At 55.5% G+C, this 16,991-nt stretch overlaps 1 protein-coding gene across 3 annotated transcripts; it reads right to left on the reverse strand.

Annotated features, from left to right (window-relative positions):
- Positions 1-7,108: 7,108 nt before the first annotated feature.
- Positions 7,109-16,931, reverse strand: GPR3 (G protein-coupled receptor 3). 3 transcript variants are annotated; one of them, XM_008519448.2, is made up of 4 exons: positions 16,748-16,910; positions 13,477-13,599; positions 11,537-11,652; positions 7,708-9,131 (listed from the first exon to the last, which is right to left on the reverse strand). In XM_008519448.2, the coding sequence occupies exon 4, from the start codon at positions 9,124-9,126 to the stop codon at positions 8,134-8,136; it is 993 nt and encodes a 330-aa protein (XP_008517670.1). In that variant the 5' UTR covers positions 9,127-9,131; positions 11,537-11,652; positions 13,477-13,599; positions 16,748-16,910; the 3' UTR covers positions 7,708-8,133. The 3 variants fall into 3 exon arrangements, with proteins under 3 accessions (XP_070453209.1, XP_008517670.1, XP_008517671.1); XM_008519449.2 differs by having other exon boundaries at positions 7,987-9,131; positions 16,723-16,931; XM_070597108.1 differs by lacking the exons at positions 11,537-11,652; positions 13,477-13,599; positions 16,748-16,910 and adding an exon at positions 10,214-10,347 and having other exon boundaries at positions 7,109-9,131.
- Between the last annotated feature and the right edge of the window lie 60 nt (positions 16,932-16,991).

A 16,991-nucleotide genomic window follows, 5' to 3' on the forward strand; every position in this document is an offset into this window, starting at 1 on the left:
CCTCTGATGTGTCTCTGTGTGTTTTTAATGGGAGAATCGGTTAGAAGAGGGCGACATTGATAGCCACACGTGGTGGCCAGTGCTCCGGAGGGAGGTCCAGTGTGGGTGGGCTCACAGGGCTGGAGGCCTCTGGGTCTGGATGGTGCACCCTGTTTGGGAGGTGAGGGTGAAGGCCTGAAACCATTTTGGTTTAGGAGGAGATCCATATTGGGGAACCTAGAAGCCCAGATCCCCAGGCCCTCTTCAGCTGGCTGGGGCCGAGGGAGACAAGCTGCTGGCAACTCCTTGCATCAGGCAGGAGAGGAGCACGAGCTGAATGCTGATGCTGCCTCCCAACATCTGGCCGGCATCTTGTCTGCCTCTCAGACCCAAGCAACTTACCTTAAATAGAACGGTTTACAATGGAATCCGATAAAAGGTTTAGGCTGCTGCATGTCCCCTCTCCTGCCTGGGAAGGCAAGGGGGCTGGGTTTATATTCTGACCCAAAAAAATGACCTACCCAGGAAGCAACGGTTGTTCTGAGCACAGCTGCTGCGGGTAACTGTCCCTAGGGGTAATTTATGAGCAGACACCCAGTTCCGGACCCAGCAGACGCAGTGGGGTGGCCCCGGGAGGGGCGGGAGCAAGGTTGGTGACTCCGTTGGTCACGCTTGCTGTTCAGAGAGAGTGTCACCCACTGGCGTCCCAGGAGAGGGGGCAGAAGTTTTGAATTGTCAGCAACTGCTGCGCCAGCCGCTCTGAGCTCATCGCCAGAGGTGGGGGTACAGGGGAGGGGGCGCAGAGCCTGCTCGCCCCAACGGAGCCCCTCCCTCCACCCTCCTGCTGAGGCCTGTGTTTAGTCAGCACTTGGCTTCCTGAGGCGGGTGACTGACAGCCAGACGCCCGCCCTGGGAGAAGGCAAAATGGTGGTGCCGGGAGCCGCCCTTGCTGGGGGATTGGAGGGAAGGAATGTGGTTCTGGGAAGCAGGAGGCCCAGGCTTACATTCCGGCTCCTCTGCTTGGAAGCTGCAACCCTGTGCTTCACTTTGGCTAATCCTGAGAAGAATGAGCGTTTACTGAGTGCCTACTACCTGCCCAGGACTGCACACACTTTATTTCAACCTTAAGAGGCAAAGGTTCCCCATTCTACACAGGAGGAAAACAGGTTCCGAGAGGTGGAGTTGCCTGAGATATGTCGCTGGCCGGGAGCAGAGCCGCGGCTGGAACATGGGGCTCTCTCCAGCCAGAGCTCGTGTCGTCCACATGCAACTTCAGCAGCCTTCAGTGTTTCTCCTAAGGAATCACGGTCTTTAGTGTCCTGGGGCATGTTAAAGGTTTTCTCTTCTGGTCACCCCACCCCCTGGTGCCAGTTCTTTTTGCTCTTGCTTTGAAATCCAGTGAGGTGGACTGAGGGCCCAGCTGTCCCAGACCTTTACAGTTGGAGGTACCCTGCACCCTCCGCCGCCTGGGAACAAAGTGGGTTCCCTAGGTATGGGCTGGGGCTTCCCACAGACACACCCTGCTCAGTACACGCGCACAGTTCGGTTCCGATGCACACGTTTATGCCGCGCTCAGACATGTATACACGCAAAGAGATATGTGAGCAGACACACCTGAGGATCCAGGCCCAGGGGTACGTGCACACACTGCACACAGAGCCCTGCCCTTCTGCCAACAAGGACACAGATCAGCACACAGTTAGAGGAACACACATAATTGCAGGCAAACCTCACGCAAAAGTCCTCAGGAGCCACCCCTCCCTTTGCACTGCCTCCACCAGTTTCTCACTGCCCTCTCCTGGCCGCCCAGTGGCCAGGGCAACCTGGCACCGTTTCCTGTGAAGTTCACCTCTGGGATGGTTGTCAGCTAGTTCCCTCCTGGATCATGAGGCTGGGAGCAGTTTCAGGTAGTGCTCCTCTGCCCCAGGAGGCAAGGGTGCCTGGAGTGGGCTCTGAATCTGGGGGACGAAGAAAAAGCCTTTCACAGCCAAAGGAATCTCTCATGGTGGAATTGTCAGTACTGTGGTGGCAGGAGTCCTGCATAGACTCCCTGGCACCTTAGCAGGCAGCCACCCCTACCCTTACCTTGGGAACTGTGCACACACCTGCTTACATTCTGCGTATGTAGTTAAAGAGGAGTAGGCTACCTAGGTGAGAAGTCAGAGGTCAGGTCTGCTAGCTTCCACCTTGCTGCTCCCGCTCTGGGCCTCAGCGTCCTCACCTCTTCAGTTGACCATGATGATGTATGTGGTTCATCCCCTCTGGCATCTCACCATCTTGGAAACTGACAACCTCTCCCAGATTTGTGTGCCTGGGTAAAGCTCATCCATGAACATGACCCCAGGGACTCCTCAGGCCAGTCCTGTGAGGGTTACCAACACAAAGCTTTTTATTCCCATTTTACAGTTAAGGAAATGAGGCGTAGAGAGGCACAGCAACTTGCCCAAAGTCACACAGCAAGTTGGCAGCTGGCGTGGAAATAGAAACCTCTTCCTTCTAATGCCCCAGGCTGTCTACACAAGAGTAGAACCTGCTGTGGGCCTGGGCCAAGAGCCTAGGAGAAAGGAGCTGCAGAGGCTAATGCCAGAAGCTCTGCCCTTCTGTCTGGGAGCCCTGAAGGCTGAGGGGAACCCAGAGGAGGTCCCAGGCTTAGGCATTAGCATGGAGGCTGGAACCTGGATGGGTTCCACCGTCTCCCCAACCCCACACCAGTAGACTGCATGAACCTCAAGCTTCCTCTTCCTCTGCAAAGCCAGAGGCGGGCTGAGAGGGGTTCTCCCTATTCTTTGGCCACTAGGGAGCTTGTTCATCAAGGTAGGTACACATATGTGAGTGGTGTGTGTGTGCATGCCTGAACTGCACAGGTGTGCCCTCACATGTGGATGTGTGTTCATGCATGCCTACAAGTGTACTTAGGCATACATTCAAGGCATACGTAATGTGTCAGTGTGTGTGTTTGCAAGCCTGTACACATGTGACTGCATTCGCGTGTTAGGTGAAGTGTGTTTGGATGGACGTATCGAAATGGTCTCTGCACAGCCGGCAGGTGAATTTATGGACATGTTAAGATTTTGCTTGCATGCGTACTGGGTACGTGCAAATGTTCACACGCATTTGTGTGAAGAAGTGGGGTGGAACATGTCCATGTACACGACTGGTGAGTGTGTGTAAATGTGCATGCAGGAAAGGCTTTGTGGGACTGTGTATACCTGAGTCGTACGAGTGCCCTCCCGAGAGAATATCATGCCAATGTTCCCCCCAGCCCTGGTAGAGGGGGTGCCCTGACTGGCTCCAGTCAGGCACTGGCTGGGCTCACAGCACCCCCACCCTGCCCCCACATTCTATTCCCCAGACCCATCCTGCTTGGCCAATTTGCAGCCTCTCGCTCCCAGCTCCCGAGAAGGCCTGCAGCAAAGTCAAGGGGCTGGTGGCCAATTAGCGAGAGGGTTAATCAGGGATCTGGGGACCCCTGGGGGGAGGGAAGCCCAAGGCAGGCATTGGGGTTGGCAGGATCTCGAGCTGCCTGTCATGAGGCTGGAGGGGGGAGATAGGGAGGGGAGGCTGAGCAAGCTCAGTGGTGCTAGAAACCAAGGGTCTGCCTGTGAACTCATGATTGCTGAGCACTGACAGCAGTGGGGAGCCTGAGCAACTGTGTGTACACTGTGTGCCAAAGGGCATATGTATGCATTCAAGTCCTTGAATGTGGTCCTGTATGCAAATGTGTGTACACAACTATGGATACCATCTGTATACGCGTGCAGTTTTGTGTCTATATATGTGGGCTTGCAAATGGGACTGGGTATGCAAGCATATCTGGACCCATGTGCACACGTGTATACGAGGGTAAGTCTGTGTCTGTGTGTATACATGTGTGCAAGGACATACACATACATTTAAGTATGTGTTCCTGCATGCAAGCACATGAACATGAAGTTGACATGGTCTCTGTCCATGTGCGCAATGATATATCTGTGTGCACAAGTGTGTGTGTACCAGTGTGCAGATACATCTGGATATGCATGCAAGTCTAGATGTGTGTGCATGTGTATGTGTTCTCTGAACAGACAGGGGCCTGGACCCCCACATGTGTGGGGGTCCAGGTGTGCCTGTGTGTGCCCATGTGCTCATGCCCATGAGCATATGCCTGCATGCACAGAGGTCTCAGCATGTAGGGAGCTGGGGGGCGTGGGGCTGGCGGGCTGCAGACTCCAGGAGAGAATCTGACAGACAAGGCTTGCCGCAGCCCCCAGCCCCGGGAGCCTGTTTTCCAGCCTGCAGAAGCTGTGAGCCTGTGAACTCATCTTATATTAATAGCTGCTGTCTCCTCACTTATTGCAGGGAGAGGCGGTCATGGCCCCGGCGGGGGCTCAGCACTCAGGGCTGCCCACCTCCCGCACACAGGACCTGGGAAGAAGAGGAGGGACAGGCCCCGCCCCCACCCTAGGGCCTACCCCAGCAGGAAGGCAGGGCTCTGGGGCCCAGCTCTTGCCTCTCACCCTCCAGGGAGCCCACACTGCCCAGCTCACCCTCCTGGGCCTCTGTAGTTGGGTAGGATCAGGCATAGGTTTGGAAAACTGGCAGAAGCAGAGAGGCTGGATGGTTTGGCTGCCCCCTCAAACACACACATGCACACGCACACACACATGCACATGGGCATGTGGTGCCAAGCAGCCCCAGGCTGAGCACCAGATGAGTCTGAGGCTGAAAGAGACATAGAAGGCTTCAGTTTGAGAGGGCAGACATGTCCCTTCTCTCAGGGACCCTCAGTTGGAGAGGACACACAGCCCTGCCTTCAGGGGCCCCCATTCTGATGAGAAAAGCGAGACTTCTCTACAAATGTTTCCTCAGGAGAAGTGTAGCAAGGGGTGTTGTATACCACATCTTCACAGCCATAGGAGTGCTCAGCCAAGGAGGCTTCCTGGAGGAGGCATGGGGCTGGGGTACAGGGAGGACCTGAGTTGTACCTGCAGAATCCTGGGAGGAGGGAGAAGCCAGCCAGCCCCATCACACACACAGGCTCCAATCTGAGGGCAGATTCGGACACCTCTCAGGACGGGCCCGGGACCCAAGGCAGAGATCCCAGATGTAGGTTCCCAGAAATGCCTCAGATCCACCACACAACCACACCCAGACAGACAGAGGAGGACCCACAGCATGAGGGTCTCCCACAGGCCCTCCCAGACACGAGGGTGACAAGCAGCAGGCCCCGCTGGGCCTGGAGCCAGAAGCTGGGAGGGGGAAGCAAAGGACTGAGCCCCCCAGGGTAGGATGGGCACTAGGCCCCTCTCCTTCTGGACTGTGGCAGGAGATGCTCAGGAGTGTGGTGGAGGAAGCAAAGAGGCTCCTCCCTAAGGTCTGGAGGTAGCCTGGAGACCCCCAACTGTTCCCCAGCCCCGGGACAGGCCTTCCGGCACAGGTTTCCATGCTTGCTGTTTCTGAGCTACTTCTGAAACCCACTCCGTCAGCCAGGAAAGAAACAGATTTGGAGTCAAATGGACCTGGGTTCAAATCCCAGCTCAACTCCTAACTGACTGTGTGATTTTAGGAAAATCAAACGTCCCCTTCAGTGAGGCCTATCTTGGCCCCTTATTTAAAGATGACTCGCACTCCCTGTGCCCCTTCCCTACTTTATTTTTCTCTGAGGACTTATTGCTCTCTGATATTACCTTGTTTTTAACTTGTCTTTTTACTACTGTCTGTCCTGGCTACAATTTAAGCTGTCCACGAGGACAGCAGTGAACGAATGGAGGCACATTAATCTCAGAGCCTCAACTTCCTTTTCCGTAAAATGGGGAGAACTATAGTCTCACCTCTTGGACCATGGTGATAGTGTGTGAACTGTGTGGCCCGAAGCTTGGCAAGGGGGAGCTGCTTGCTGAGTGGGGGTCTTTTCCCAGGGAACTTCCAGGAAGATGGGGAGAGAAGATAAGGCTCCACTTGACCTGGAGGGGCCTCCCCACTTTGTGCCTGACCGCAGCTGTGTAGCTCAGTCCAGGCCTGCCCTCCACCAGCTCTGAGCCAGCCGCTGTTGGCATGTCCACGCTCCTTGGATTCCTGTGGCCACTGTTGGAGAGGATTCCTGTCTTAAATACCAGGCAAAAGAACTCTGGCCAGGGAAATGGAGAAGGACATGAGTCCCAGGCCGGCACAGCTGTGTGAGTTTGAGCAAGTGGCTGTTCCTCTTGGGGCCTCAGTCTCCTCATCTGTACAATGGAGGGGTGGGCCAGAATGCTCTGAGGGCCCCACCTGCAGGCTTTGCTCACCTGTGAGGCCTGGGAGGCTGGGAGGCTTGGCTAGTCAGAGCTACCTCTTCAGCCCTACCCTAAACCTGCTACCGCCCGTGCCTGTGAACACATTCTTTCTGGTTCCAAAACACCCATACCTCAGGGTCCTGCACACTTGTGTCCTCAGATGCATACAAGGGCACATGCACACACTTACCATCACTCGTTTTTGCATAGAAAGAAGCTCTTTCAGCTCCAGAATGACCAGACCCCATCCCACCACCTCCCAAATTTGGCTGCTGGCTCTGAGAATGAACCCCAACACAAGTCAGGGTCCAGAATGTCCTAAGTCCCAGGCTTGGGAAAGAAGGAGATAAAAGGCCATCGGTCAGTTGGCAGAGCACAGGTTCTAGACACAGGTGTTCCCTTAGGCCAGTCATCCACCCTCTCTCAGTCTCAGTTTCCTCATCTGTAAAATGGAGACGATATTACCTGTGCCATGGGTGCTTGCTAGGCATGAATGTGGTAACATACACATAGCACGGTGCCCAGCACACAGTCAACACTGTGGTTAGAAGGGGCTATTGTTATCAAGGCAACTGACGTGCTTTGAACACATACTTCATGCCAAAGCCCCAGACTCAAGCTAATGTGGGAAGGATGTGGGCATCCTCAACCCAGGAAGGGTCCAGCCCCCTGGTTCCTGTCCCCAGGGGGAGGTGCCTGAGTCTGAGCAGAGGGGCCCATCAGATTGGCATCCTGGAGAGGGGGTGTCACCTGCCAGCCACACTCCACCTTGGGTCTTCAGCACTCAGGCCCCCAGTCCTTGCCTAATACTCCTATTCCAGGCTCTCCCCCATCAGGCCCCACTCCACCCTCTCCACAAACACACTCACAGAAACATATTTATCACAAAATCATTTTTTATTGAAGGTTGGGTCAGGGACAGGAATAGGGAAGCACTGGGAGCCATACCCCGGTTGGCAGAGGGGTCAGGTGGCGTTGGCTCGCGCACTGCCTCCTCTAGGGCACCGCACGGTGAGGCCTGGTCCCAAGCCCCTGTTGTGTGGCACTGGATAGCAGGCTGGAGTGGAGTTGGGGCGGTTGCGCAGTCTGGTCCCGGCTGCAGTTTCCCCAAAATGGCCACCAGAGGGCAGCCGGCCCCCAGCGCAGAGGAATTCTCGGTTGCTCAGGAGATGGCTTCTTAAAAAAATAAAAAACCAGAGGCTGGTGTATTCCCCCTGCAAACCCGAGGGGGGCGGGCCTGGGGAGAAGGCTCTGGTTTCTATGATCTCTTCGATAAAAAATAAGCAAAAATAATAACAAAATACGTGGTTTCTCTTTCTCCCTTCCCCCCTCTAGGAATTGAGGTCAGAAATGGGGGTGTGGGGACTAGGAGTACCCTGGTATGGCCTGGATTTCAAGGTGTGGGTCTCTTTTTTTTCCCCTTACCACCCAGAAATAAATTCATAAATAAATAAATCAATCATAAATAGATACTCTCTTTGTGCACTTATATATAGATAAATCTTTCTCCCTTTGTCCTGTCTAGGCAACTGAGTGACTAACCTCTCTGACTCTTTAGCTCAGAAACTTGAAAGTAAAGTGACATGCTCAAGGTCAAGGGAGGGGAAAGATCAGGGACTTGGAATGGCACTGTAAAACACTCAGCAGCATTCTGGAACTCCAAGCCAGCCAGGCTGTGAGACATTTCTGAGTGGAACCCTGACCACCTGAACATTCTAGAACCATGGAGCCAGCTGGGCCCTGCAGGGATCTGAACAGAATACTGTGAAACACCCAATGTCCTAGAACTCCAGAACCAGCTGGGTCTTGGGGGTGTGGAGCTGGAGGGTTGGATTGAAGTCCTGGAGGACCTAACATTCTGGAATTCTGTAGTGATGAGGGCTGAAGTGTCACCAGGATGCGACTAGACATCACTGGGGGAACGGGATCGGAAAAGGATCTTGGAAGAAGAACAGCCGCAGCAGACAGCCCACAACACCTTCTGCACGTCCTGGTTGCGGAAGGCATAGATGATGGGGTTGATCATGGAGTTGTAGGTGGCAGGGAGAAGGGTGAGATAGGTGTAGAGGGGCAGGGAGTGGGCATCACCCAGCAGGCAGTAGACAGCGAAGGGCAGCCAGCAGGCGGCAAAGGCGCCAAGCACCACGGCCAGTGTGGCGATGCCCTTGCGGGTGGCCACGTAGTGGGTGGCGGGCAGCAGGTGCCGCTGGAGGGCAATCTGCTGGGCATGGCGGCAGACGATGCGGCAGATCTGGGCATAGAGCTGCAGCATGATGCCAAACACCATGAAGAAGGCAACAGCCAGGACCACCAGATGGTTCTTGGAGAATGGATATACCACGCCACATGTGGCCCGGGCATCCCTGCAGTTCCAGGCCAGCACAGGCAGCAGCCCCAGGCCCAGCGCGCCCCCCCACACTAGGGCCAGCATCACATAGGTCCGTGTCACGGTTGTCTCTGAGTAGTAGGTGAGGGCATTGTACAGAGAAAGATAGCGATCAACGGTGATGGCCAGTAGACTGCCAACGCTGGCGGTAAAGGCCATCGCCAGGACGCCAACCAGCACCAGGCTCATCTCCTCTGAGCCAATGCAGAAGACAGCGGCAAAGTGCAGGACCAGCCCCAGGCCTGCCAGAAGGTCTGCCACGGCCAGGTTGCCCACCAGCAGGAACATGGGGGCACGGAAGGCAGGAGTGCCCACAATGATGGCCACCACCAGCGCGTTCTCACAGGACACCAGGGTGCCCGAGATGCACAGCACTACGTCCCAGGCCTTGGGTGAGGGCAGCGGTGCAGCTGGGCCTGTGGTCCCCTCTGCTGAGCCCACACTGCTGACGTTCACGTTGCCTGGGCCAGCAGAGAGCCAAGCCAGGGGGCTGCTTGCACCCCACAGCATGGTACCTGTAGAAGAAAGGCCCTGTGAAAAGCTGGCTGGGCTGAGTGCTGGGTGGAGGGGTCTGGAGGGAGTGAGGGGCACCTCAGGATACATGGCGGGGGTCTCTCCTCAGGATAACTGGCTGGTCCCAATGCCTTGTCCCCCAACTCATGCCCCAGGGCTCCTTCCAGGATGCCTTTGTCCTCTCCCATGCCCCCTGGCCAGCAGGATCCCTGTCCTGGGTCTCTTCACTGTCCCTTCCAACTTCCTGGGTTCTGTAGGCCTCTTTCTCCCACGTGTGTGACGACAAGAGAACCAGATGAAGGACTCCCATCAACGGATGGGAGCTCACAGGATCCAGGAGATGCTGGGAAAGACCCAGGACTGGGGGAGGGAAACACATCTCAAGACTGAGGGCAAGGCTGCTCCCTTCCTATGAGGGAGGATGACGCTCAGTTTCCGAGGCTGCCAGACCCCTCACGATTCTCATTACTGATAGCCCCAGGCTCCGCCCCCAGGGAATGCGCGTGAAGCTTCTGCCGCCCCTCCCGGCGCGCCGCCCCCCCCACCTCCCGCCCCCGGCAACCCGCACTCCTGGGGTAATAACACCTAGGAACTCAGCCCCCCCAAAATCCCCTCCCCTCCAACACACACCTGCCCAGACTTCTGTCCCAGGCCAGACCCCTCTCTCTGCCTGAACCATTGGGTCTTTGGAACAGATACCCTCTCCTGGAAGTCTGGATCCGGAGTCAGATCCCTCCTGCCCAGACACTGGATCTTGGGCCTGCAGCCCAGATGTCTGGATCCCTCAGTCAGACACCTCCTCCTGCTTGGACGCCTGGGTCCCTGCCCCAGAAGCCTCCTGCTGGCCCAACCTTAGATGACCCTCAGTCCCTCCAGGACCTCGGGTCCGTGTAGGAGTGCTCATCCCCCGTCGGGTCACCCAGCTGACAGCTCTCAGCATCCGGACAGTGGGTCCTCGCCTGCTAGCCCAGAATCTGGGTTCCCGGTCTCGACCTCCGACCCCGGCTAGCTCGCCGGCCCAGCGTCCCAGCATCCTGCGTGCCCTCTCTGACGCCTGCCGCCCGCAGCGGGTCCCGCTACTCACCTCTCGGGACCGGGCGCGGCTGGGCCGCGGGGAGGTTCCGCTCGGGTCCGGACGGTGCAAGGTGTGCGCGGACCCCGAGAAGCCCCCGCGGCCGCGGGAGACGCGGCGTGAGTCACCCGGCCCCGCCCCGCCCCGCCCCGCCCCCGGCCACCGGTTCGGTGACGTCAGCGGCCTGGCCAGCCAATGGGCGCGTCGCGCTGGAGCGCAGGGCGCGTCGCGCGGCATAGTAATGAGGCCTCGCGCCGCCCGCTCCCCCATTCATAAAAAGCGACCGTGGCCGCAGCCCCGCCCCCTCCCGAGTCGGCCCGCGCTGTCCTTGACGCGGCGCCCTCTGCGGGCCGGGGGTTTCGGGGGCGCTGGTGGGACAGCCTTGGAGAAATCTCAGGGAGGCTGCAGAGGATGTGTAGGGGGAGCGGAAAGGGGACTTGGATAGGCTGTGGAATGATGGGACCCTCGGGTGGCAGAGACAGGCCGACAGAATTCAGGTGACAGAGATTGAGTGATGGGGCTGAATGGGCGTCCCCGGTGAGGATGACGGGGGTTGCCAAGATGATGGGGCCCTGAGATGATGGTGACAGAAGCACGAGGGAGCAGGGAAGTGGGTGTCAGTGACGGTATGAGCATGGTGACAGGATCCTGGGGGATGGTGGCTGTGGGACGCTGACGTAGAGAAGGAAGCCCCCAGAGCAACCATAGCAGTGTCAGGGTGACTCTGTGGCATAATGGGGTTCAGGGATCCCAGGGTGGCAGAGGCTGTGGCAAGGGAAAGGGAAGATGGAGTGTCCAGGTGATAGGACTGCAGGTCACCATGACCCTGTCACAAGTGCTGAGGTACTGAAGTGACAAAGCTAAGTGATGAGGGTTATTGGGTCCTGGAATGAAGATACTAAGTGAGTGGGCCCCAGAGAGACTGGGACAGGGTAGCAGGTCTGGATTGACAGTGACCAGGAAGGTAAGTTGCTGCCGGGGCAGGTCCTTGTGATGCTGGGGCTGGGATAAGGAACTGGGTGACGTCACTCATGTCAGCCCAATAGCGCCCTCACAGCACCGGAGGGGTGGGCCTGGCAAGATTTCAAACCTGAATTATTTATTCAAGGATCTGGAAAGCCAGCAGGGTGATGGGGGAAGGGGAGGGAGCACTTCCCTGAAGCAGCAAGAGAAGGGGAGCCGGGAAGAACTTGGAAGCAGAAACCTGGCAGCTCAGTCCCCAGGGCAGGCCCCTCTCAACCTCCCATCTTAGGCATCCTGGCAGGGTAGGGCATGGAGACGGAGCTCCCTCTTCCCCAACTCTGCCTGTCCTTAGTCCCGGGGAACCACACTCACCCCGTCAGCCGGTGACTTCTCCAGAGGTGACAGATAGGGCCACTCCTGGGGGAGGGGGACTAGCTGCTCCTCCTCCCTCTTTCTCTGGCCTTGATCTTCACTGGAATCCCCCAGGGCTGTGGGATGGCGATGAGAGAAGGGATCAGGTTAGGGCTTGAGAAAAGCAGAGGGGCCCAGATCCCAGACCCCACCGACTTCTCCCCCAACACAGCACTACTGCAGCTCCCACAGTCAGTGTGGGGCAGGGGGAAGGAGGTGACAGGCCAGTGGCAGGGTACATGGGAAGAGGAGAGGGTCAGGGCTGAGGAATATGATGCACCTCAGGTTGGACGTGTTGAATTTAGAGTGCTTAGTGGGTGGAGGTGGTCAGGAGTGTAGACTGGATTCAAATCCCAATTCCTCCATTTTCTAAGCTGTGTGACTTTGAGTGAGTTTCTTAGGATCTTTGTGCCTGTTTTCTCATCTATAAGATAGGGATGATGGGACCGGCTCGGTGGTGCAGCGGTTAAGTGTGCACGTTCCACTTCTCGGCGGCCCGGGGTTTGCCAGTTCGGATCCCGGGTGTGGACATGGCACCGCTTGGCAAGCCATGCTGTGGTAGGTGTCCCACATATAAAGTAGAGGAAGATGGGCACGGATGTTAACTCAGGGCCAGTCTTCCTCAGCAAGAGGAAGGATTGGCAGCAGTTGTTAGCTCAGGGCTTATCTTCCTCAAAACAAAAAAAAAGATTGGGATGATGTTAGTATCTACCTCATAGGCTTATGGGGATGGCCTGGCACCGTACATCATTGGCTGTGTTGGCCACCAATAGTATGTCTGGTAGGCGGAGGACATGTGGGAGGCATAGGTGTGCAGGTAGTAAGTGCGGTTCTAGGGGTAGATGTCATTGCCCAAGGGAGGGAGGAGAGAGGGGGGGAGCCTCAGGGACGCCTGCCAGTGAGGGCACAGAAAGGGGACGAGAGCGTACCTGCTCCTGGGTCTTTGCACTGGCTGTTCCCTCTGCCTAGAACCCCTTCACTTCACTCAAGTCTCTGCACCCAAGCCACGTCTTCCGCAGCGGGCTTCCCTGACCTCTCTCCTAAGTGACCACTCGCCTCCCATCACTCTCTCTCCCTTTCCTTATGTTTCAGAGCACTCAGCACTCCTGAAGTTATATATTTGTCCATGTATTTTCCTTTTTTTTTTTTTGCTATGTGTCAGCCCCACCAGAATGTAAGCTCCATAAGGGTAGAGACTCTGTTCTAGTCTCTGCTGGGGACCAGCACCTGCATGTAGGCAATAAACAATTGTTGACTGGATGATTAAACCAAAAAAGCAGCATCTGGAGAAAGAGAAGGAAAACAGATAGTAAGGTGTGCCATGTCAAGAAAGGTGGGGGCGTCAGAGGGAGAATACAGGGGCAGCAGTGGCCCAGGCCTCAGGGATCCACTTTCACCCCCATCAGAGCTGGGTGCCAACAACTGTCCAGCTGGTCTCAGAGAGGGGTGAAGGCTGCTGGCAGGTTGGCATGAAAGGGGTGTGTGAGAGACTGTCTTCTGCTATTCTGAGTGGTAACGATACTTCTTTTTTAAATTTTTTCATAGTTTATCAATCCTCTCATGAAAAATCTGCACAGTCGCCACAGACAAAGTCACTGCGGCATCTTCGCTCCTCCTTTTTGCCAGCACCAAACTTGACCTTTGTGGGCCCCCTGACTTTCCTTCTGTTCTCATGTTCCATTTGCTGTTTTCTTGAGGTCTTCTTCTCATGAGGCCAGGTCTTGTGTTGGGTTCATTTTTCTTTGCATAATCCAAAGAATCGTAAATCCTGCCCAAGCCTTGCTTTACCACCACCGATATGGGTTCTGAATCCAAATACAAAGATGACATCTTTGTACATTTTGGTCTTGTACATTTTGGCTAGTTTTTCCAAATTTTCTGTCTTGGGTACCATTGCCTACCCGGGGTGAAGATGTCAATGACCATGTTTCCATTGAAGTAGCTGATCAGCCAGAACTTCCTGATCTGGATAGTACTGTGTCGTTCACGATGGAGGTGATGGAGGTCGATTCTCAGGCAGCTGGCTGGGAAAAGAATGCAGGGATATTTGTAACCCTGAGAAACCCTGGAGACCCAAGAGACTCAAGTGAGGCTATAGATTTTTATTCACGCACTTTCTCTCATGCTCCAAACTGCCCCATGCCAACAGGACAACTGAGGCCATCACTGCCAGCCAGATCTCTCTTCCCTAAAGGCCTGCTGTCTAGAGGAAGGGGCGGCCCTTCATCTTCTCTCCTCCTCATGCCCTGTGCCCTATCTCCTTGCTTCCTCCCCACCAATTACAGCCCCTCCAATCCTTCCCACCCACCAGGTGCCAGACCAGAGCCCAGTGCTTATAACAACACTGCATGCCCATTTCATATGTGAAGCCCAGAGAAGCCAAAGGACCTGCCCCAAACCACACAATAGATGGCAGAGCTGGGATCCGAAGCCAGGAGGTCACTACAGCCCCAGAAGGGGCTGGGAGCGATGTTTGACTAGGGCTGACAATACCTGCAGTTCCCCAAGTGGCCACCAGATGGCCATAAGCACTCACTTCCAGGTAAGACTTTGCTTACCTCTTCTCTCGCTGCCAAGCTGGGGACCTACGCTCTCAAGGGATTTGTGTGTGAAAGAGACACAGATAATATCCACACAAGCTCCTTTCCCAAGCCCCGAGAATCTGGGCATCGTCAGAGCACACATTCTTAGCACAGAACCCATTCATTCATTCAGCCAACATTCACTGAGAGTTCCCCCGGGCTTGGGTTTGAATGGGTGCTACGGACAGAGAGATGATCCAGCCACATCCCTGCATTTTCAACATTCAGTGAATATTTACTGAGCATATACTATTTGCCAGGCAGGGTTCTAGGCACAGAGGATACAGCAATGAACAAAAATCCTTGCCTTCTTCATAGAGCTTCCATTCTGATGGAGCGAGACGGCCAATCTACAAATAGATACTTAATATATTGAGTAGGGAGCCCTCCAAGGTCTCACAGACCAGTGGGACAGACAAACATGTACATAAACAGCCACAACATGGTACAGTATGATTATTTAATAAACACCTTCTTAAGCCCTTATGTGTGTAGGCAGTTAACTACAGAAGAAGATAAACATGGTTCCTTCCTTCATGGAACTTACAGTCTAGAAAACAAATGAGTAATTAATTATATATTTGACACATGCTCTGAAGGAAAAAGGAGGTGACATGATGGAGAATAAGCAGGAGATCTCCTTTAAGTAGGGAGGTCATGGGGCGAGTCACTTGGAGAGAGAATAGAAGAGTTACAAGGAGAGGGCACAGCAGATGCAAAGTCTCCGAGGAGGGAAGGAGTTGATGTGTTTGAGGAATAGAGAGGAGGCTGGTGTGTCTGGAACCCAGTAAGCCACGGGGGCAAGCAGGAGTTGAGCTCAGAGAGGTGGGCAGAGGGAAGATCATGTAAGTCACAGAAAACAGTGAGATGGGGGCTATGGGTGGGCTTAAGCAGGGGAGTGATATGATTTGACATATTTTCAAAGGATCACTGTCTGCTGCGTGGAGAACAGACTGGAGGGGGGTGCAGAGGCAGGAGGCCACTGCAGTCACCCAGGTGAGACATGGTGAGGGGGTGAGGGCTCTGGTGCAGGAAAGCAGATGGATTCACATCTACCAGCTGGGACGAGTGCTGCAGCAGCTCAGCCTTGTTCTGAGACAGTCACAGAGGGCTTCCTGCAGGAGGTGGCCCTTTAGTGGTGTCTTGAAGGGTTAGTTTGTCAGGCAGATGGAGTCAGGGGAGGAAGAGAAGACTCCAGGAGAGAGAACAGCTATGGGATAAAGGCAAGGAGGTATAAAAGAAGGTGTGTATTGTGGGAAGGGCTGTTCTATCTTCTTGGAGGGTAGGAAGGTGTCGGGGTGAGTCCAAGACATTCTGGAGAGACTTCTAGAGCCAAGAATCACAGCGTTTTAGATGCCGAGCTGTTAACTGGAAGAGACTTGGTCAAATCCATGTTTTCAACAGAGCCCTGCACTGTGAGGGCCGGCTTGGGAGGAGCCTGGAGGCCGAGGGGCAGTAAAACCCGGAAAGGGAAGACGAGGGACAAGGACCAGGAGATCTGTAGAGGCAGAATCTGCAGGGTTTTAATCTGGGGCCGAGACAGAGGGAGCGGGTGAGGAGACCATGGTTTCCAGTTGAGGGACTGAGGGGATGATGGGGCCTCCTTGAGAGGAGAAGAGCGACAAGGCAGTTTCAGGGGCCTGAGGGACATCAGGGAGAGGTGCGCTGGAAGCAGATGGACCCACAGGAGGCACAGCAGAGGGGAGAGCAGCCTCTGGTCTCACTGGGGCCTGGGTTCACATCCTGGCCCACCTGGTTGTAACAGTGTGCCCCTGGCCAGGTGATTTTACTTCTGCAGCGTGTAAATTGGGGATAATAAAGCCCATACCTAGAGGGTAGCTGTGGACATTAGATGAGAACCTGCAAGTAAAACTGTTAGTAGAATGGACATTCTTCTAGTAGTATGTGGTAATTGTTAACTATGTCTTATTAGTTACAGTTGTGGCAGCTGGGGAGCAAGCATTGGGCTGGAGACCGAGATGAGACATTCGTTTTCAAATGGGAACTGATTGCAAAGGAAAGGCCGAGCGAGATGACCCGAGAGAGGTGGCAGAGGGCTTAGGACTGAATTGGGCCACCAGTGATGAAGAGGGGGAGGAGGAAAAGGAGAAGCAGAGAGGGGCAAGAAGGAGAGGAGAGGGAAGAGGAAGGCAAGAAAGGAGGAGGGGAGAAAACAGGAAGAGGAGGTGTCCTCCAAGGAACCTGAGAAGTGGCTGCAGAGGAAGAAGAACCAGAAAAGGCCCGTGCCAGGGCAGGAGACCAGGCCGAGGGGAAGGCTGCAGAAAGGCCCAATTGTCCGAGTAACAATGAGACGGGTGACTCGGCCAGAGGGTGTAGTGGGTCAGAGGCAGACGTGGTGGGCTGAGGGGCAGAAGAGTGAAGAGGTGAAGCGAGACGGGCAGCCAGAGCCTAGGGACCAGCTGAAGCCCGTCCCCACAGTCGTGGGGCCTGGTTAGAGAGTGCCCTCGACAAAGCCCCGCCTGCGCCGAGCCGGGGAGGCAGGAAAGAGACCTCGCTTCAAATCCGGATTTTGCCACTAACTGTGACCTCCGACTAGTCACTCACCTTTTCTGAGCCTCAGTTTCCTCACCTGTGAAGTAGGAATAACTCCCTAATCAGCAGACTTTTCGTGAAGCTGCGGGAGGGGGCATCCAGGGACCAGGTCAGCCATTAGTCCTGGACCCTACCCCCTTTGTCCGAGCCGGGTCCCAGACCCCTGGACCCAGCCCCACTTGACCGCTCCCAGTAGCCACGCCCCTGTATGGCCCCGCCCCGAACCAACAAACCCCGCCCCACCTGGTTGCGCCACTGGCCCCGCCTCCTGACTAGCCACG

This window comes from Equus przewalskii, chromosome 2 (genome assembly GCF_037783145.1).
Source record: "Equus przewalskii isolate Varuska chromosome 2, EquPr2, whole genome shotgun sequence".
NCBI lineage: Eukaryota > Metazoa > Chordata > Mammalia > Perissodactyla > Equidae > Equus > Equus przewalskii.